The sequence below is a fragment of the Narcine bancroftii genome, chromosome 1 (genome assembly GCF_036971445.1).
Source record: "Narcine bancroftii isolate sNarBan1 chromosome 1, sNarBan1.hap1, whole genome shotgun sequence".
Classification (NCBI taxonomy): Eukaryota; Metazoa; Chordata; class Chondrichthyes; order Torpediniformes; family Narcinidae; genus Narcine; species Narcine bancroftii.
In genome coordinates this window covers 456,678,276-456,700,903 of record NC_091469.1, presented here as the reverse complement: position 1 = coordinate 456,700,903, position 22,628 = coordinate 456,678,276, and the positions used below count along the sequence as shown (strand labels likewise).

Below are 22,628 nucleotides of genomic sequence, written 5' to 3'. Positions count from 1 at the left end.
AGGAGTCTACCACTGACACCCCTTTTCAGACAGTCCCTACAGTGAATGTTCCCGTCAGTCCCTTCCCCGTAGGAGCACCATATGGACACACCGGCCCTACGGCAGTCCGGCAGACAGAGGAGGACACCTGAGTGGCTTAACCTCTGGCTGATGGGGAGGGGGGGGGTGTCTGCTTTTCCCACCCCTGGTTTGCTGTGTTTTATACTGCTACTGTTGTGTTACTGTATTGTTCCTGTTTCTATGGTTGTATCAACCCCGGTTGTTGATTGTTTTTCGGTGGGTTCCATTTTTTTAAAGTGGGGGAGGGGTGAATGTAGTGATATGATTGTATGTGCTGACTGGCCCTCCCTCCAGGTATCCTTCTACCTTGGCTCCTCCCTTAGTCCTACCCATATGACCCCAGGCCATAAAGGTCAAGACCCCTCTCCTTCCTAGCCTTGGACCCGGGCCAGCAGTCTCTAGTACAATAAAGCCCATCGTTCCCCTTAGTCTTTGTCCAAGTCATTATTGGAGCTACTGATAATGCCAACACTGACCTACACAATCATAGGTGGAATGAGAATAGGCTAAGAATGCAGTGCTGAGGTGCTCCGGTAGAGATTGTGGAGGATTCTTCCTAATCCTCAAAGATTGTGGTCTGAAGGTGAGGAAACCCAGGATCCAATTACTCAATAGGGTTTTGAGGCCCAGATCTTCAAGTTTGCTAATTAGTTTTTTGAGGGGATGATGGTGTTAGAACTGTAGTCAATAAAGAGCTTCTTTGCTGTCCAGGTGTTGCATGGTTTTGTGTAGAGACAGTGAGCCAGTGAGATGACAACTGCCTGTTGCTGCAGAAGGTAAATCTGAACTAATCCATGTCACCTCTAAGACAGGAGCTAAAATGCTTCAATACCAATCTCTCAAAACACTTCATCAGTGTGGATGTGAATGCCACTGGTCAGCAACCAAAAAGGCAGGTTACCCACACTCTTCTTGCACGTAGGTATGAGGCCTGTTTGAAACAGGTGGGTACCATGTCCTGCTGGAGTGAGATGTTGAAGGTATGCATTGGCGGGTTGGTTAGCACAGGTTTTCAGTATTCGGACGGGTACTCTGTTCGGACAGGATCCTTTCTTTGGACTAGCTTTCTTTTCAATTCTTCATTTATCATATATTTCACTATTCAACCACACTGTTTTATATCTTTATTTCTCTCAAATGCCCCAGTTTACACATTTCATTTTCATTTGTGCTACATTTGAATTTTTTTGTAACTTGTCCTCAGAGCAGAACCCTCATAGATTTTATCTCAATGCTGAGACCTTGGAATCCAATCTGTAGCATCTGCTGTGACCAATATTGGAGATTAGTTTGAAATAAACTCAATTTTTTCTACTCTTACACATATTTTCTTTCCAGCAAAGGTAGTAAGAACACAGGTAAAATACTTAATTGGCTTCAAAGGTACTTGGGCCATCCTGAGGCTCTCATATGTCTTTTTGTTTACTCTCACATCTTATCAACTACTTTCCATGATTGTTGAACTTAGAGTGTTGTTTACTGACTCTTTGGATGGTGATGTAAGAACACCTCCTCTTCAACTGTGGTCTTTATTCTCAATGGAGAAATGCTTTGAAACAAGCAGCATGCAACAGGGAAAAAGAAATACAGAAATTGTTGCAATGTTCAACTAGCAGTCAAATGCATTGTGCACGCTTGCTCCATGTGGTGTCAAGTGTTTGTTCCAAGACTTAAAAATTTGCAACACAAGGAGGATGACTGAACAGATTTGATGAAGTTGCACCTATTTTAAATGGGACACTGCAACAACTCTGCTCCTCAGACTCTGAAAGTGTATTACAGTCTGGAAATCAATGCCCAATTTTTCTGTTGTTAACGGTCCTTTTCAGATGAACATTACATGCAAAAAGTCTAACTGGATTTAAATTTTTATGGATATAAAGTGCATAATCCTACCTTCCACAAATTTAATTGACATTAAAATCAAAATTATTCGGTTTTAGATTTTTTTTCTGATAAGTGCATTTCCAGTTTAAGTAAAATTTCTCCTTTATTGAAAGATTGTTGCTATAATGTTGATATGAACAGGATGCATAATACACATGGAATGGAACAGGACAGAATAGAATAACCATAGGCAGTGCGGTTAGCGTAGTGGTTCGCAGTTAGCACAACGTTGTTACAGGGGCGGCACAGTTAGCATGTCAGTGCACAAGGTAATTACAGTGCCAGAGCCCAGGGTTCAATTTCGGCACTGTCTAGAAGGAGTTTGTACATTCTCTTTCTGTCTGCGTGAGTTTCCTCCAGGTGCTCCAGTTTGCTCCCACACTTCAAAACGTACTAGGGCTGTAGGTCAATTGGGCTCAGGGGGGCCATGAGGGCTACTTTTTGTGCTGTATGTCTAAATATAAAATTTTAATTGTTCAGCACAGTACAGGCCCTTCGGGCCACAATGTTGTGTCAACCTCTACAAACCTGCTCAACAAATTAAACCTTCCCTACCTTATACTCATAGTCCTACTTTTTTCTGCATCCAGGTGCCTGTCTAAGAGTCTAAATGTCCTTATTGTACCAGCCTCCACAATCACTCATGGTAATGCATTCCAGGCACCCACTAGCCTGTGTAAAATAAACTTACCCTTTATGACTCCCCTAAACTTTCATCCACTTACCTTGTACAGTATAGACGTTTTCTGGTGTTGTTCGTCTCATCTGGGAAAAAGATGCTGGTTGTCTAACCCATCTAAGCCTCTTATAATCTTGTAGACCTCTCTTTAAGTCACCTCTCATCCTTCTCCAATCCAAAAAAGAAAAGCCTTAGCTCTGTCAAACTTGCCTCATAAGACACATTCATCAATCCAGGCAAAATCCTGGTAAGTCTCCACTGCACCCTTTCCAAGGTTTCAACATCCTTCCTGTAATCAGGCCATCACAACTGAACACAATATTCTTAGTGTGTTCTAACCAGAGATTTATAGAGCTGAAAATTTACCTCAAGAACTCAGTCCCTTGACTAATAAAAGTCAGTAAGCCATAAGCCATCTTAACTACCCTATCAATCTGGGAGGCAACTTGAGAGACCTATGGATTCTTCCACACTATTAAGAATCCTGTATTAATCATGAACTCTGCCTTCAGGTTTGACCCTCTAAAATGCATCACCATACCTATCCAGTTATCACTTGCTTCAGGGGCTCTCCCTCTGCCACTCCCCAGATGGAGTAGCATCTTATGCCTAGTCTACCATTCAATAACATCATCTGATCGTTTACCTCATCATCATTTTCCTGGGTTAACCCTTTATGTCTTGATTCACTTAATATACAAAAATATATTGATCTCTATCTTGAATTTACTCTCCCTCATTGGCAGAAAATTCCAAAGATTTGGTACCTTTCACATGAAGGAATTTCTTTTCAATTCTCTCCTGAATGACTGACCTTTTATTTTGAGATCATCACCATTGATTCTGGACAGCTCAGCCAAGGGAAATGTTTTCTGCATCCACCCTATCAAACCTTTGGACATTACCTCTCATTCTGCTCAACTCAAGAGAGCACAAATCCTGTGTGCTTGATCTTTTTCCATGTAAGAAAGCACTCAGCTCATCAATTGATCTGGTGAATGTAAACTGCACTAAATTTCCCCAGAAACAAACTTTCATCATTTAAAGAAATACTCCTCTTTACTATTTTGCAACCAAAGTGAAAGGCCTCATGATTTTCCATATTATATTCAATCTGCCACATTGTTAACATTTCAATTGATCTGTTTATTTCTACTTTCTGTTTTCTCTCTGTTATCCAATCCTCAATCCATGCCAATGTTTTTCTCCAATTCCACGTGATCTAATTTGGTGTACTAACCTATTTAGCAAATTATTAAAGATCTTCCTAAAGTCCATAAATAATGGTTCATCTTCATATAACCTAAAACCCCTTTTAACAGATTTATCAAACTTGATTTGAATAGGCAGTTAATTTGTTTCCTATTGTCTGAATGATGTTGGTGAAGTCTCCTCTAATTAATCTATAAAACCCCTTTTGGAAGTCTATATTAACTACATTGACAGGCAGCTCCCAGTAGACTTCAGTTATTTACTCAAAAATTCTATTGGGCTTTCAGGAATCCCCTGGCTTTTGTTTAAATCCATGGGGTCAGTCCATGATAAGCTCAAATTTCTCTGTATACTGAATCACTCTGTCCTCAGAAATTTTGAAAAATACTTCAAACCAGATACCAGAATAACATACAGAAAATTATCTTCTATTAAACTCTCATCTTTGCTCAATAAATGGCGAAGCAATAGTTCTAAATTACAAATTTTACATGGTGGGCTTCTAAAAAACATTAATATCTGCAATATGCATATGTAAAGGACATTGGCTTTTATTGCTTTGAGACAAATAGTGACCCTTAATCAAAAGAATGAACATAGTACAGTACAGTATCTTTATTTAATCCTTTGTGGCACTTGTCAGAGCAATGTGTGCCAGTAAATACAGAACTGTTTATTCATCAAGATAAAAGTTAGTGAGAGCTACCTTATAACCAATTCAATAAATTGGATTAGTGACTATCAAGACATTGCAGACAGAGCAGCATGCAAAACCGATAACCAAATCAAGCAAAGCTGAGCCAAACAAACCAGATGACATTCATCGAATGAAACCTCAGTAAATTTACTCCAAATCTAAAAGGCAAAATAATAAAACATTATCAAGCAACCTATACATGAACAATTCAATTTAATGTGAAGAAAGTGCTTGAGCTATCCACAGTGCATAGGGAGACAGACAAAGTTCCACTAAGGAAATACTTCATGTTATACAGTTGACATTAGTAACCTTTGTGCATCTCACAGGTAAAATACAAATGGGCATGAATTGATATTAAATCTCTCCAGAATTAGCTCACATTCATTTGTAAAACACATTATCATTATGGTGATGTAATGAACTTAAAGCACTTCCCAAAAACAAGAATTTGAAAATACTATAGAAGCAACTAAAGTTAAGCTTGACACGGCAGTTATTATATTTGTGGTAGAGTGAATTATGATCAAACCTGATCATAACGTGTAACACAAACAGAAGAGCTGAAGGTTTCTGTTTCACTTTTAAAGACTTAGCGTAATAAATGTTGATACTTCAACATTATTAAAAGCCTTACTGACTGCAGGAAACAATGGTAATAATAGTTTTCCTTCTGAACAATGTGATTAGTCAGTAGGAAGAAGAGTTTCTTAGAAAGTCCCAAGAGTACATCATTAATACAATAATGAAAAGCTATTTAGATAGTAAATAGGATTTTAATAAACTTAACAGAGTTATAACTCCCTTTTAATTACCATTTAGTGTAATAAAAATAAAGGCTTAAGCACAAACGGTGAGAAAGAGGATTCAGTGAAGAGGTTGCACATAGTTCGCTGGAAGCATTCCAGTTTTTCCAGTTCTCTGGACAGTGCCGTACATCCAGCCCTCATCGATTGCTTGGACATTGATGATATAATCCCCATCTTTGAAGGAGACCTCATCCTCATCAGCAGCATTGTAGTCATACATTGCTCGGTACATTCGCTGCATTCAAGAAAAGACAAGTAATTAGTAGAGCGAACATTTGCTCAATGAAGGTTTTATCTGACATACAGTTGGTAATGAAGCTGGGCTGAGCAGCTATCTATTAAAACATTTTGATGTAAGTGCTTATTTAAGCTGATATGAAGCAGTCTCACCTCTCCTCCATCACAACCAAACCATAGAAATGTTGACCAATGTGAACTTGGACAATCAAATTTGCCAAGGTGGTGCTTTATAAGCTGCACCTGAATTTATATGTGTGGATGGAACTTGTACAGAAAATACTTGTATGTTGGCTGTCTCACAGCATTTTACCTTCAAATGGTTATTTATTCTCTTTAAATCTAATGAGAAATTATATAACGTCACCGCATTTAATTTTTTTTTTATCAGCGACTTGTCAACTTTACAAAGGTATTTGGAAATTGGTAAAATTAGTTCAGTAAGAGTGTGCAAAAATGCATGTGCAGAACTTGGTTTGTCCACTGGAGACAACTGCCATCAGCTGCTCTGTACCCACTGTATTGCAGCCACTGTACTCGCAACAGTGCACTGCACATGCGTGAGCTCCACGAGGGCACATGACCTGAATTGAATACTAGCAGGGACCAGACGCCATGCTATGAGCTCTCTCTCCCTTGCTCTTGGATTGGATAGTTGTTTGGTTCACCTCTTCAGCACACAATAATGAACATGGTATCAGAAGCAGGACCGAGAATGTCCCAAGCCTGAGGTCTTCCAATCAGTCGCAGTGAGTAACCAGAATAATGTTTGCAACAGACGCCATAACGCGAACGGATTTAGATGGTCAGATCCACTCACTTTTGAAGGAAATGTAGCAGAGAACTGGAGTAATTTTGAGCAAGAGTTTGACATATTTATTGCAGCAGCGCACAGTGACAAGCCTGCCCACACCACAGCATACATTTTGTTAAATATGGCAGGTCTGGAAGGCATTGAAAGGGAGAGGTCATTCATGTAGACAGATGATCTGCACAAAAGGGAACTTGTTACCAGCCAGGCTGAGTCAAGAGAGGATCCCGAATGTTTACAATGAAAGTTCAGGGAAATGTGCAATCTGCTGAGAAACGTGACGATGGAAAGACAAAAGTTTTATACTAAAGACCAAAAGCCTGGCGAGCCAATCCACTCATACGTCAGTGATTTTAAAATCAGAGTAAGATCTGCGAATTTGGAAGGCTCTGTGAGGAATTAATTAAAGATAGGATGGTTTGTGGTATTTGTGACAACAGTATGCAGAAAGCACTTCTACATGACAGTGAGATAATGCTAGCAAAGGCCATCTCTACCTGTCTGGTGTATGAAACTACCGTGAAAAACAGCAAAAATCTGGCCTCTCTACAACTGCAGGCCATGAACATTGACGCAATCCAGGCGGGACTGGTGAACAGACAGTGGCTGGAGGCTAGGAGGAAGAGCCAGCCAGGCCACCCACACCCTCATCAAGGACAGGTGTGCGGCAACTGCGGAGGCGATCATGTGCCGAGAATTGAAGTGTGTTCAGTGTTCGGCCAGCAGTGCAGAACCTGCAGGAAGTGAAACCATTTCAGCAGATGCAGGCAGCAAACCAACACATGGACCAGACCTCACAGACACCAGGCTACTGTGGAAGGGCATGCATGCCATCATGAGACAAAAAGAGAAGCCAGGCAGAAAGTCACAGTGCATCCCTCACCCACAAGCTCAATGCATTCTCCCTTTGCTTTAAAATAAGAGGCCAATGACCCAGCAGCATACACTACTTTAACCTTAGACAAACCTGGACCTACAGTCCAAGAAGAGTAGAGTGAGCTGCCTCAATATCTATCACCCAGTAGCTCTCACATCTAATGTGATTAAATGCTTTAAGAGGTTGGTCATTGCCAGAATTAACTCATACTTAAGTAAAAACCTGGACCCACTGCAATTCGTCTACTGCTACAATCACTCCACAGCAGATTCAATCTCACTGACTCTCCACTTAGGGCTGGATCATTTAGACAACAGCAGGACATACACCAGACTACTTTTCATCAGTTACAACTCAGCTTTCAACACCATCATCTCCTCAGCACTGGTCAATGTGATAATTCATTGTTATGTATAATTGTCTGGTCAGGCACAGCTATTGGTCAGTTGTACCTGTGACTCCTCCCCACAGGCTCCTGTATGAAGATGACTGTTCCTCAGCCCCCTGCAGCTCATTGCAGGACAACTGAACAGTATGGACGTGCTTGTGTTCTTAAGTGAATAAAAGCCTATTGGTTTCTCTATAATAGTCTTTTGAATAATTGATTGTGCATCAATTTTATTCACTTGAAGTTATTTTTTAACAATGGAGAAGATCCTGAAGCCAAAAAAGCTGGAAATCGACGCTCAATCGCCTGAGGCATCCACCAACTTTGAGTTCTGGCTGAGCCGTTTTGAAGCATTCCTGCAGGCCTTCTTTACCTTGTGCGATCGGATACCGGCCAACTGCAAATGCTGCACTCAGGATCAGGGATGCTACAACATACCAGGAAGCCATGAACATTCTCAAAGGATAGTACCTGTGTAAAATCAATGTGGTCTATGCCAGACACCTCCTAGTGACTCTGAAACAATGACCCGGTGAGACCAACGCCAAATATCTTCAGGCCCTGCGAGCCCGACAGAGACTCCTGGAGCAAGGGGAGCTCACTCTGCAGAGAGCAGTTGAGCTGCAGGTATGCTGGAGGTGGGTCTCCATAAAAAGGAGGCTTACTCGTCCAATGACTCAGCTGCCTCGTGATTACCCCGGGCGCCACCATCTTGGGACGCACCACTACCACAGCAGCAGTGCTCCGCGACCACCTCCAGTTGCATTTGTCCGGTTCTGGAGGTGACCCAACCACAGCTGCAGTTCTAACGGAGCACCCAAAGTGCTACTTCTGAAGCCTGGGCAAGCATCAGAGGAAACGTAGCCCAGCAAAGGAATCAACTTGCTCCAGCTGTGGGAAGAAGGGCCACTCTACCAAAGTGTGCAAGTCCAAACTCCTTCCTAGCAACGCCGTGTGTGGATCGTGGGGGCCGCCATCCCAGATACTGTCATCACCCGGAGCCAGCAACACCATGTGTGGGCCATGGAGGCTGCTATCTTAGGCACCATCTTCGGGAGGCAGTAGCACCGCGTGCGGGCCCTGAAGCCACCATTTCGGACACCACCTCTGCCCGCAACAGCGATATACAGTGACCCAACAATGGCCTCTTTCACGCTCAACTAGGACAGCCAACATCAACTCACCAGGTCGATGATGGATATTCAAGTAAACGGCCCACATGAAAAGTTGCTTATTCAATCGTTGAAGCACCGCAAGTTTCATCCACCCAGACACAGTGCAGCGTTTTTTCACTCACAGTACTGCCAGTGAACCAGAAGGTCTCCTTGGCATCCAGGCCCCACATAGTGGATGTCTGGGGTTTCTGCCTCGTGACTCTAAAGGTGCAGGGTACTGAATATAAAGACTTTAGACTAATGGTAATGTTACAGCTCTCTGCTGCTGTACTGTTGGGACTGGATTTTCAGTGTCACCTTAAAAGCGTGACGTGAAGTTTGAAGGGCCCCATCCACCCCTCACTTTATTAAACCGACAGTTTTGAACCGGCAACCTCACCACTCACCTCACACAACCTGTGGGCTCTCCACAATCAAAATTGCAACCCCTCCCATTGCTATTCGCCAACCTCACTCCCGACTGTAAACCTGTCGCCACCAAAATTAGGTTGTACAGAGCTGGGGACAAGACCTTCATCTTGGCTGAGGTACACCGCTTACTCAAGGGGGGAGGGGTTCCCCCTGGAAAGCACAGTTAGTGATAGTACGGAATGGGGAAAAGAATAGAATAGTCATCAACTATAGTCAGAGCATCAACAGATACAAGCAATTGGATGAATATCCACTTTTTCCATGCATCACCAACATGGCCCAGTATCAGGTCTTTTCGACTATTCACCTAAAATCAACATATCATCAAATCCCTATCTGCCCAGAGTACCGCCAGTGTACAGCATTCGAGGCGGATGGCTGTCTTTACCACTTCCTGTGGATCCCCTTTGGTGTTATGAACAGCGTATCGGTCTTCAGGCAGGAGATGGACCAGAAGGTGGAATGCAATACAGAGGAGATTTACTAGGATGATTCCCGGAATGCAAGGGCTAATGTACAAGGAGCATTTGGCAGCTCTTGGGTTGTATCTCCCGGCCCGGGAGATTTATCAATCTTTAATCCGTTTAGTTTACCTAGCACAATTTCTCTAGTAACCCTAACTGAATCTAACTCTACTCCCTGAAGCCTCTGACTGTCCAGGATATTACTAATGTCTTCCACGGTGAAGACAGATGTAAAATATTAATTAAGTTCTTCTGCCATCTCTTTATAACCCATTACAATTTTCCCAGCATCATTTTCTATCGGTCCTATGTCAACATGTGTCTCTCTTTTATTCCTTATATATTTGAAAAAACTCAGTATCATTTTTAATATTGTTAGCTAATCTCCTTTCATAGCTCATCTTTTCTTTCTGAATGACTTTCTTTGTCTCTTTCTGTAAGTGTCGAAAGGAATCTCAGTCCTCTGATTTCCGACTAATTTTAGCTTCCTTGTATGCCCTCACCTTTGCTTTTATCTTAGCCTTCACCTTTTTTGTTAGCCACAATGGTACCATCTTTCCTTGGACAAGTTTCTTTTTCCTTGGAATATATCTATCCTGCATGCCTTTTATTACTTGCAAAAATATCTTCCAGTCCTGCTCTGATCCTCCAGTTAGTTTGCTTTCCCAGTTTACTTGAGCCAGTTCTTTTCTCATACCACTGTAACTTTCTTTATTCCACTGAAAAATTGATACATCCTATAATTTTTTTTCCTTTTCAAATTTTAAATTAAATTCAACCATGTTAGGATTGCTGCTTCCTAGAGGTTCTATGACCTTTAACTCCCTAACGACCTCAGGTTCATTGCACATGACACAATCCAGAACTGCAGATCCTCTGCTGGGCTTCTCAACAAGCTGTTCAAAAAAGCTATCTCTTAGATTTTCTACAAACTCTCTCTCCTGGCTTCCAGTATTTTCCTGTCTTTCCCAATCCCCTGCCATGTAAAAATCCCCCATAATTATTTTCATATTATCATTTGTGGCAGGCCCTCTGTATTTCCTGCTGTATCTCATTATCCACTTCCCGGCTACTGTTTGGGGACCCGTATATAACTGCTAATATGGTCTTTTCACCCTTGACATTTCTTAATTCAATCCATAATGATTCTATCTCTTTTGACCCTATGTCCCTTCTTTCTATTGATTTAATGTCATTTTTTTTATCATCAATGCTACCCCTCCTCCTCTAATCTTTCCTATAGACTGTGTAACCTTGGATATTGAGCTCCCAATCACTCCCCTCATTGAGCCACGTTTCAGTAATGGCTACAATGTCATACTTTTTCTGTTGAATCTGAGCAACCAGGTCATTCACTTTGTTTCTAATGCTATGTGCATTTAAATATCGTGAAACCCTTAAACCCGATACCGAAATTGCTTGTTCTGTATTCTTTTTGTACACTTTCTCCTGCCTGCTCATCTGCCTTTTCTTTCTGTTGTTATTGAGTAACTCTTCATTATTTATTTCTCTCACTGTTGTAACTCCCTATCTCCCTACTGTCCTATTCTCTGCACTCTTATTTTGAATTCCCTCCCCCTGCCAAACTAGTTTAAACCCTCCCCAAAAGCTCTAGCAAACCCTCCTGCCAGGATATTGGTCCCCTTCCAGTTTAGATGCAGCCCATCCTTGGTCTGAACTTCCCCAGAACCGATCCAAGTCATCTAGGAATCTGAAGCCCTGCCCCCTGCACCAACTCCTTAGCCATGCATTCATCAGCTACATCTTCCTATTAGTACCCTGTCTAGCGCACGGCATAGGCAGCAATCTGGAGATTACCACCCTCGAGGTCCTATCTTTTTACTTTCTACCTAACTCCCTATATTCCCTCTTTAGGACCTCATCTCTACCTCTATCTATATCATTGGTCTCCACGTGGACTACGACATCTGGCTGCTCCCCTTCCCCTTTCAGAATGCCGGGAAGACGATCTGACCCTGGCACCTGGGAGACAACACACCAACCGAGAGTCACGATACATTCCCCAAGGTCCATCCTACTCTGGAAGCACATGAGGAGCCACAAGTCTGACTCCTTGGATGAAAGGGTCCACCTCCTCCATGCCAACCCCAATATGCCTACGTGGCATATCTGGATGGACACAAAAACACCATCGTTGGCAGGATCACAGAGAGAAAAGAGGAAGTGTACAGGAGTGAGATACATCAGCTTATTGAGTGGTGTCACAACAACCACCTTGTACTCAATATTAGCAAAACTAAGGAACTAATTGTGGACTTCTGGAGAAGGACAACACAAACCAGTCCTCATTGATGGTTAGCAGTGAAAAGTGTGAAGAACTTCAAATTCATCGGTGTCAACACCTCTTAAGATCAATTCTAGGGCCTTCATGTTGATGCAATCATGAAGAAGGCTCACTAGCTGCTATATTTCATTAGGAGTTTGAGGAAATTTGGTATGTTATCAAAGACTCACAAATTTCTTTAGGTGTACCATGGAGAGCATTCTGACTGGTTGAATCACTGTATGGTTTGGAGGTGCCAATGCAAAGGACAGGTCAAGGCCCGAGAGCAGGGGTGTCAAACTCAAATTCACAGAGGGCCAAAATTAAAAACTTGGACTAAGTTGTGGGCCAAACTAAATATTTATTGAAAATTTTCAACAACATCTGCATGTTTTCTCTTCTTTCAACATATGTAATGTTAAACTTTTTCTTATTAAAATAAATGTTTAATAATAGTTTTGGTTAAACTCTTTCCAGAAGAAGCATTAACAAATGAGAAATAAAATATTCAATAAATAATATTTCTCTATAGCCTTTAAGCTACTTTTAAATGTATTTTTTTTCACAAGCCAACAAGTCAAAAAAATAACAACTTGCTTCAATGACAAACAGGTTTGTCTTTTAAAATGATGAACATATAGTCTGCCTCCCACCTGTCTTGAAAGGTCCTGTTTTCTGTCTTTCGTTTGGCCATTTTTCGTAAGGGGTTTATTACATGTGAGTTAGGCGACAGGTCGCAGATGCTATTGAAAGTAAAGAGAGGAGGTGGGGGTGATTAGTGGGCTGACGGGCCGGCGCCAACGCATTTGCAACGCATTCTGGGATTTGTAGTATTAGCTGTGCATGCGCTATACTGGCGCGGCGGCCAGCGGACCAGCTCTAATACATATTTGATATGATCTTGTGGGCCAAATATAATTATATCACGGGCCAAATTTGGCCTGCGGGCCTGAGTTTGACATGTGTGCCCTAGAGAGTTGTTAACTCAGCCAGGGCCATCATGGGAATTCGTCTTCACCCCTGCTCTTTGTAATTTTTATAAATAACTCAGACAAAGAAGTGGAGGAGTGAGTCAGTAAGCTTAAATTATATTTAAATTTAGACGCATGGCACAGTAACAGGCCCTTCCATTCTACAGACCTGTGCTATCCAAATACACCAATTAAACAATCACAAGGGGCACAGAAAGGATGGACAGCCAACACCTTTTTCTCAGGGCGACAATAGCAAATACCAGAGAACATCTGTTTAAGGTCAGTGGAGGAAGGTTCAAGGGAGATGTCAGAGGTAAGTTTATTTTAATTACACAGAAAGCTTGGTATGCATTTCTGGGGTTGGTGGCCAAAGAGAAAGAGAACATTAGTTTTAAGATGCAGAGAAAATAGATGAAGGATGAATTCCAAAGAGGGTAGAGCAGGGTTGCCATGTGTAAAAGAAGCAAGTTTATCTAAACAATGGGTGCTTGGGACAGTTGGAGGTGTGAAGATGAGGTTAGTTAGAGAGTGAATAAAACATACAATATAAGTTGAAAACTACAGGGATGTAGAACATGCCAAGTAAGATCACTCTGTCCTTATATTCTGCTATTTAATGTATCTTCCCTTGTCTTGCCACATTTCCTTAATACATTTCCTTACACTAATCTGGACTAAGTTTCAAAATAATTTAATCCTGCACAGTATGGATACTGAAACATATATTTTAGGAAATATTAATCTTTTGAATACTTACCAACCAGGAGAACACTCCTTGACCCTAACTCACTGCCTTCTATTGGTTAACCAATTCTCTATCCATGTAAGTACATCTCCCCCAATTCCATGCACCTTGTTTTGAATACTAAGGGCATTCATATAAAGTGCCCTTATATCCATTCTGCTTTTAAAATCCAGCAATCTTTGTCTCTTTTCACTTGACTTTTATCCCCTCTACTCTTAGTTTTCTCTTTTTTAACTTATGCTTTTACTTTTTCCCACACGCTTCTCTTTTACTTCTCCAATTTATTGAACCCACCCATAGTACTATTTAGTTTAGCCCTGCCCACAGTCCTAGTTATGCAATTCGCCAGAATCCAGTTCAGTTGGAGCTCATCCCCTTTGAACAGTTCTTCCTTCCCCAATACTGGTACTAATGTCCCATGAATTGGAACCCACTTCTCCCACACCAATCCTTGAGCTATGCATATAACTCCCTAATCTTCTGAACCCTGAGCCAATTTGCATGTGGCTCAGAGAGTAATCCAGAGATCACCATCTTTTTGGTTCAGTTTTTTTTTAAATTTGGTCCTTAGTACCTCAAATTCCCTTTGTAGAACCTCTTTCCTAGTTTTACCTACGTCATTGATACCCACATTGACCATGACAACTGGATCTTTCCCTCCAACTGCAAATTCCTCTGCAGGTCAGATAAAATGTCTCGAACTCAGACACTCTATCCTTGTGACAGGGAACTTTGTCTACTCCCCTAACTACACTATCCTCGATTACCATTTCTCTCCCCCCCCCCCCAACTTGAATGGCTTCCTGAACCACGGTGCCAGTCATGTTGCTCATTCTTCCTACTACCCCAACATTTATCCAAGTTCAAGGGCTGAGGCTCCTCCATCACTGTCTCTTGGATCCCACGACCTGCCTCTCTTGTCCCTGACCACAGGTCAAATTTGAGGCAACTATTCTAATGAGTGTGACTGCTTGTTCCTCCCCCTCCCTGATGTGTCAGAGTGATTGAACCTCAGATTCAAGGCCATCAATTTTAAGCCAGAATTCTTCAAACAACCAACACTTGCTGGAGATGTAGTCATCAGGAACCACCACAGAGTCCACCAGCTCCCAGATCATGCAGCTACAACACACCACCTGATCCTGCTGCCTATTTTATTTAATTACCTCTAATTTGACTTTTATATAACCATTACAAAAATAGTTTTACCTGCTCCTCAACCTCTCAAGCCAAAGCATCAAAAATCTCACTCCTACACTATGCCATTCACAAACCGGCCTCTCTGCTTGAGCCTCCCCTCTTTTACTGGCTAATTAGCCAATGGAGAAATTTAAAAGAGCCTTTTCCAGTGCTTTTTAAAGCCTTCTGAGCTTACTTTCCCTTTTAAGCACCCTGCAAACAAAGTTCAGCTCTCAACACTAACCAATCGCCATGTCCATACACTTCCCTATGCTGTATTCCATCTGCCACTTCTTTACCCATTCTCCCAGCTTAACCAGGGTAAAGTCCCTATGCAGGGTAAAGTTGTGGATCCAACACTGACCTCTGCAGAACACCACTAGTCGTTGGCAGCCAGCCAGGAAATGCCCCCTTTTTTCCCACTGTTGGCCTTCTGCCAGTCAGCCAATCTTCAATCCTTTCCTGTAATACCATTGGGCTTCTTTCTGGTTTACCAGCCTCATGAGCAGCACCTTGTCAAAGCCCTTATTAAAATCCAAGTAATTAGCATGCACTGACTCTCCTTGTCTATCATGCTTCTTACTTCCTTAAAGAATTCCAAAATATTTGTTAGGCAAAATTTTCCAAGAAGAAAACCATGCAGATATGATCCTATTTTATCATGTCCTTTGAAGTACTCCAAAACCTTATCCCTAACATTGGACTCTGAAATCTTGTCTACCAATGTGTGAAAATGTCAATGTATATAATGGTGCTTTTACAAGTCTTTTCAAGGTCTGTGGGAAATGGAAAGTTACTTGCCTAAGCAAGAGAACAAAAATGAGTGTGAATAAGGAAAATGAGGCAGTGTGTCTCAGTGGCAGGTGGCAATAGAAAACAACCCCTTTTATGATAAAAGTGTGGCCTTGTTGAGACATAATTCATGCTTTTTACATGCAATAGTGGTGAGGATCTGCTGTGCACCTGGAGTAGCTCTTCTTTTGTATTTTATCATAAAAAGGTTGAGTCCAGCCTATGTGCTGAGCTCACTTACTTGGGGAAATAGCTGCTGGGCTGCAGCTCTCACTCTCTCTGTAACTGGGTTCCTCTTGCTTGGCAAATCAAAAATAAAAGGTTTACTTTGTTTATCTATGTTAAAAGTTTTCTTATAATTCAAGGGAGTTTGCAAATCAGGTGTAGTCGGCAGGATACCAAGACAGAAGTCGACAAATGCTTGGGAACTGAATACCTTTAAAAAAAGTACCAGGATGTAGGCTAATGGGGAGTACGATGGACAGCATGGACACGTAGGGCCAAATTGGCCTGTTACAGTGCTGTATGTCTTAATTTTAAAAAAAATTAAATTGGCATTACCTCAAGGAAGGAAATATGGGCCTTCAAGATAAGAATACCTTGACCTTTGAATTTATATTTATACATCTAGGCTAGGGGTCCCTCATTCCTGAACATCTGTGACTCGCTTGACAGAATCTCTGCTTAGGTATTTAGAGATTAGAGGCCCCAATATTGAAATTTATTTAAGGATTTGAGGCTCGACGGTGTTAATTATACACAGGAGTTTGAGGCTTTTATTTGAGCTAAGGGGTAAAATTATACAAAGTGGTTTGAAGCTAAGAAGAAAATAAATAAATTAGAAATGCAACAAATAATGGATAAATCCAGAAGCCCAGATAATATTATATGTAAGCAGTAGCCAATGTATGAGAAAGAACTTAGAAATTTGGCCAGTAGGGGGGGACTTGGGATGTTGAAGTCTGTGAAAAAGCTGTACAGGCAGTATGGAAAAAAAGCTTATGGTTTAATCTGGCTACATCTTATAGACATTTGGAAGAATAATGCAGAGAAATGAAAACAGCAGCCCTTATTAGTTAGCTGGAGAAATAATGCAGGTCACAGAGGGATAGCGACATGTACAAGTGCAGGTGTTCTAAAACACCAAAAAGCAGAGTGTGAGTGGAATGAAAAGCAAATTAAAGAGAGGGAGGCAGGAGAGAGAGAGAGTGAGAGAGAGAGAGAGAGAGAGAGAGAGAGAGAGAGAGAGAGAGAGAGGGGGGGAGGGAGGGAGGGAGGGAGGGAGGGAGGGAGGGAGGGAGGGAGGGGGAGAGAGGGGCAGAAAGAGAGATAGGTTCAGAGAGAGAGATGCACACAAATGGGCTTTGTGATAAATTTTGCAGATTGAATACACTTCATTGATATGTAGCTATATAATTCAATTGTAAGTCATATAGAAAATTCAAATTTTTGGATAATGTTTACTTTTTTAAGAGGTGAATGTAATTTTTTTTCCAGTTGCTTTCTCAATTACAGATTTGAAGTAAGATTTAACAAAGATAATAATCTTATAGTGCAACGTAATCAATATATACCACAAACATTTTCTGATCAAAGATAATTTCTTTTGATAGAGCGTCATTTCCCCAAATGTTTAGCCGAATCTAACCCATGAAATTGACAATTATAGTGAATATTATAGGTAATCATGTCAGAGATATCGTAGCTCTTTTTGGTGTTCTAAATCATTTGAGATATTTATTTTGGCATATTCAAAATATGAAGACTTCATATTCAATAGCATAAAATTCTTCATGGATCAAAACCAAAACAATGTTAATAATGGTATTACCGTATATCCTTTAGTTAAACAAATTACTTAATAATGCCTTATGCTTTGAATGCACACTGATAGCTTTCAGATACTCTTCCAGCCTCTTTTATTCAAATTTAAACTAACTGAACAAGGGCTTATTTCTGTCCAACCATTTTAACACAAAATTCCACTTGTCAAGGCAAGCAGTTTATCACTTTTCCTTTTAGGAACAGTTCGGAGACTACCAATCTCATTCTCTCCCATCACCGCACTGCCAGTTTCTACCTCCTACCCAAGATACACAAACCCAACCATCCGGGTAGACACATTGTTTCTGCCTGCTCCTGCCCCACCGAACTCATTTCATCCTATTTTGACTCTATCCTTTCTTACCTGGTCCAATCCCTCCCCACCTACATCCACGACACCTCACATGCCTTCCATCTCCTCAATGACTTTAGATTCTCTGAACCAGACCACCCCATCTTCATGATGGATGTCCAATCCCTTTATACCTCTATCCCCCCTCCCCCCCAACACAGAAGTCTGAAAGCATGTTGCTTTTTCCTGGACCATTAGTTGGAGGATTGAGTTCAGGAGGTGTGAGGTAATGTTGCAGCTCTATAAATCTCAGGTGAGACCACACTTAGAATATTCTGTTCAGTTCTGGTCACCTCATTACAGAAAGAGTGTGAAAGCTATAGAGAGGATGCAGAGGAGATTTACCAGGATATTGCCTGGATTGCAAAATGTGTCTTGTGAGGCAAGGTTAGCAGAGCTAGGGCTTTTCTCTTTGGAGAGAAGAAGGATGAGAGATGACAATAGAGGTCTACAAGATTGTGAGAGGGATAGATCAGCAAGACAGCCAGCAGGCTTTTCCCAGGGCAGGAGTGGCAAACACCAGATAACATCTGTACAAAGACTGATTCCACCTGCATTGAATTCGCCCATCGTTATTGAATGAAGATCTACCGGGACCAATGCCTGAAGAGGACGCACAAAATCAGTGAACCGGTGCGGACTCGAAAGGCCAACATGGCCTGTTTCCGCTCCGTAAATGGTTATATGGTTATATGTATAATCATGGTTGAAAAATAAAGGAAAAGGTATTCCAGTAGTTAAAGATTGGCATTTTAAGAACATTTGCAATCACTGTACTGATACATAAAATATTTTAATTTGTAATGACACTTACCATATTGATTTGATGGGGAAGAGAATGCTGTGGCCTCACAGAGGATACATTGGACTGATGCATATAACCATATCCAGGAGAATGAGGAGAGTGCATCTGCTGGTAAGCTCCAGGAAGCACAGCAGCTAATTAATAATAAAACAATGTCAAGTTCTGTAATGATGTGTGGCAATCTCAGCACAAATTTCAACATCGTTTAAATTTTCATTTGCACGTATTCAGGCAAAATTAGGATCGGGTGATCTGAATAAATTACAGGGTTGCTACTCAAAACTCCACCTTGCTCTTGGGCTAACCTTCATAGTTCTCATCTGTGCGGAAGAGAGAAAATCCCAAAAGCATCAACTAATGACAAAAGATTTGGAGAGAACATGAGAAATAAGTTTTTAACCAGAGGGTGGAACTTAATGCAAGGAAAGGAAGTAGAAGAAGATTAGTTAAAAAGCACTTTGATGTGTACTTGAATGGCTGTGACATCTAGGGACGTAGAGGTAATACTAGATGGTAGGGCTGCACAGACATCATGAGGTGAATAGCTTCAAGTTTGTTTTTAGATTATACCTGGCCACAGTGGGGAAGCTTCTTTCACTAGGAGTCCAACAAGTCAACTCTAACATTCAGAGTACCAGGGCAAGAGAACTAATACAGAGCAGAGCAAAATAAAGAGGAAGGACAATCAGTACAGCAAGGGCAGCATGAGAGTACTGTTCAGGGGTTTGTTCAGAAGCTTATGGCTTCAGGGGGAAAAAACTGCTTTAAGCCTGTTGATGCACAATTTCACACTCTTGAACATTCTTCCCGAAGGGAGGAGGAACAAGTGTGTGACCAGGGTGGGAAGGGGTCCTTCTGTATGTTGGCTGCCTTCCCAGGCAGTGGGAACTGTAGATGGAGTCGATAGATGGGAGGGATGATGTTCTATCGAATAAATTTTATATAATTCTTAATCAATCCTAGCCAAACTCAGGGAATCATGAAAATCAATGTGGCAAATAAATTCACACATCCAATCATGAACAAAACTCAAGTGCATTTTCTGTTGTCAGTCCTACCTCAGCATAATACTACATCCATTGCTGCAATTAAGGTATTTGGTGTATCCTTTCTTAAAGAAGAGGAAGTTGCTGACAGCAATGTAGTGTCAATAAGGAGCAGGCTCAGCCTGTTAGACTGCTGCATTCAGCATGTTGGCAGCATTCTTGGGTAGCTGACTGACAGATAACTGCTTGAGTAATGAAAAAGATGGCAATGGTGGGAGCATGAATTTGTTCATCCTGAGAGAGAGGACAGCAAATCTGTATTCTACAAAGCCAATACCAGTCACTTGTAGCTCGGCAAGGAATCTGGTAGGGAACAGACTGCTTAAGCATTGCTGCTAAATTTTTTTTTAAGGAGGATTTGATCAGCCATTTCTATTATGCTCAGAACTGTATGGGATGCTCCAAATCTGTGTGTCCTCTCCAGCTGTGAAAACAAGATCTGTGATGGCAGAGGTATGAAACTGGATGGCAGGAATGTGGGCTAGCATGAAAACAAGATTTGACATGGAGCTGGTCACCACTTTCATATTGGAAGGGATGGGTTCCAGGGTCCACAAAAATATGTGCAGGTTTAGAGCTGAATCTCCCCATGGACATAAATAATTTAGAAGCTTTCAGGTGTTTGTATGCAGCAAACCTAGACAATATTAAGGATGCTGATAAGTAGGAAGTAACATTTATGTCACAATAAAAAGCGAGATAATAACCATCTCCAACGAAGGTGATCCTAAACATTTACTCTCAATAATTAACCACACCTGCCAATGAAGATTTTGCTTCCTGAACACTTATGGGTGTATTTTATGGACTTTTGCCTGTTGATCACAAAAATCACCTTACTATTTTCCCATCACGTATTTTAGATGTAACTTATTTTTGTGATTTCCTGTCGTATTTTAAGTTCACTGGCATATTGTCAACAAAGCACTTTGTTTTTGCAGTTCAAGCATGCCTGGGCATGCACTCAGTACAAGCGCTATACAAATATGTTTTAGGCCTGGAAGAGCATGGAAGGCATTTAAAGATGTTGCTGAGAATTGTCTTGGCAAATACAGAGCACTAAACTACATCCAGCTGATTGACAACATGCTTCAAGCATACAAAACCTTGAAGTGCATCATATTATTGAAACTTCATTTTCTGCATTCACACTAGATAGGACTTCTTCCTTGCTGATCTTGATGTAGTCATTGATGACCATGGAGAAAGATTTCACCAGGATATTGCTACCATGGAAGAGCGGTATCAGGGCAACTGGAATCCATCAATGCTGGCCAACTATTGTTGGACATTGACACAAAAGGCATCAGATGTTGAGTTCAAATGAAAATCAACAGCAAAACATTTTTAGTTCAGTTGAATTAACACAATGTATCACCATCATTATCCAATTAAACATGCTTAATTCGATAAAAGTTATTTTAACTTTCTCCAACTTCCTACATGATACAGCAAATCAAAAATTATCTTTGTGTTCAGTATGAAGTTTTCCATCATGATTCCCAATTTTCTTTTCAGGAACCAAATCTTTTGAAAAAAATTGTTGCACAGTGCTATTAGCAATTCTCATTACTGGTATTCTACTCTCTTAAATCTCTACTCTAACGCTAACCGTGGCACAGTTAGTGTAGCAGATAGATCAATATTACAGCGCCAGCGACCTGGGTTCAAATCTGGCGCTGTCTATAAGTGTTTGTACATTCTTCCCCTGTCTGCGTGGGTTTCCTCTAGGTGCTCCGGTTTCCTCCCACCCTGCAAAAACACACAAAAGTTGTTGGGTATTTTGGTGACATGGGCTCGTGGGACAGAAGGGCCTGTTACCATGTTGTATGTCTAAATTAAATCAGTGTTACTCACAACATCCCATTAAATTGATCATCAGGTGTGGCAATTCTCCATCTAGCAGAAGCATCTGATCACCTGACTCTACAGTCAGACCCAACCAAATTGAAGCCCTGACCACATGACAGACTCTTGGACAAACCTCTTAAAAGTAAATGGATCATGTCTTGATCTTGCAAACCCAACCTCATCACGGCCATTGCACTGTTTTTAAACTGTACATTTCTTCATGTCTGTGCATTCTATATTTTTAGACTTTTTGCTGTATGGTGTAAAATTATGGATTGTCTTATCTGGATATCATCCTAAACAAAGTTATTTTAAACTCTATCTCAGTCCATGTGATAATAAATAATTTAATTACCGGAAGCTCAAGTGAATCAACTGCATAAATACTGCGGCTACAAGGTGGAATGCTTCAGGTTCCTTTTAACATTTTGGACAAAGCTTTTCATTTGATTGGTCCTCTATCCACCACCCCAAATATTAATTCTCTCCACAAATGTCGATGAGCAGAAACACCTTGAAGTCCAAGTTCATAGCTCCCTGAGTGGTGGAGAAGGCATGCTTGTCTTCATGGGGTAGGGCTTGAGTTGTAAGAATAGGGACATTGAATACATAGGATATTTACAAGGATGTTGTCTGGAAATAAGGACTTAAGTGGTGAGATTAGATAGACTTGGCTTATTTCCCTTGGAGCAAGTGAGGCTGAGAGGTGACCTGCTCTGTGCACAAGATTATGGGAGACATAAATATAGTAGGTAGTCAGAATCTTTCTCCCATGGCATGGGTATCAAAAACGAGGGCATTGGTGAAAGGTATGAGCTTTAAAGGTGGTCTGAGAGACCACAGAGAGTGTTTTATCTCTGGAACTCACTGCTAAAGCAACATTCAGAACTCTTTACAGGCATTTTTAAAGAAACTTAAGTGAATACATCTTCAATATGGGTCTGTCATTCATTAATATAATTCAAAGTGGTGCATCATGTTCACATGTCCAACGATAACTTGGCTTGTATCTTTTCTAATATTAACCCTACACGCAGCTGATACAAATCTGATATTGCTGTTCTTGTCC

General features: G+C 41.2%; 1 protein-coding gene across 3 annotated transcripts in view; it reads right to left on the bottom strand.

Moving 5' to 3' along the window:
- Positions 1-4,437: 4,437 nt before the first annotated feature.
- Positions 4,438-22,628, bottom strand: part of nebl (nebulette) — a 379,969-nt gene continuing 361,778 nt past the window's right edge. For all 3 annotated transcript variants that reach the window (XM_069914655.1, XM_069914656.1, XM_069914657.1), the window contains 2 exons: positions 18,672-18,796; positions 4,438-5,579 (listed from right to left, as the gene is read on the bottom strand). In XM_069914655.1, the coding sequence (XP_069770756.1) occupies positions 5,403-5,579; positions 18,672-18,796 (302 nt within the window). In that variant the 3' untranslated portion in view covers positions 4,438-5,402. The remainder of the gene's footprint in view (positions 5,580-18,671; positions 18,797-22,628) is intronic.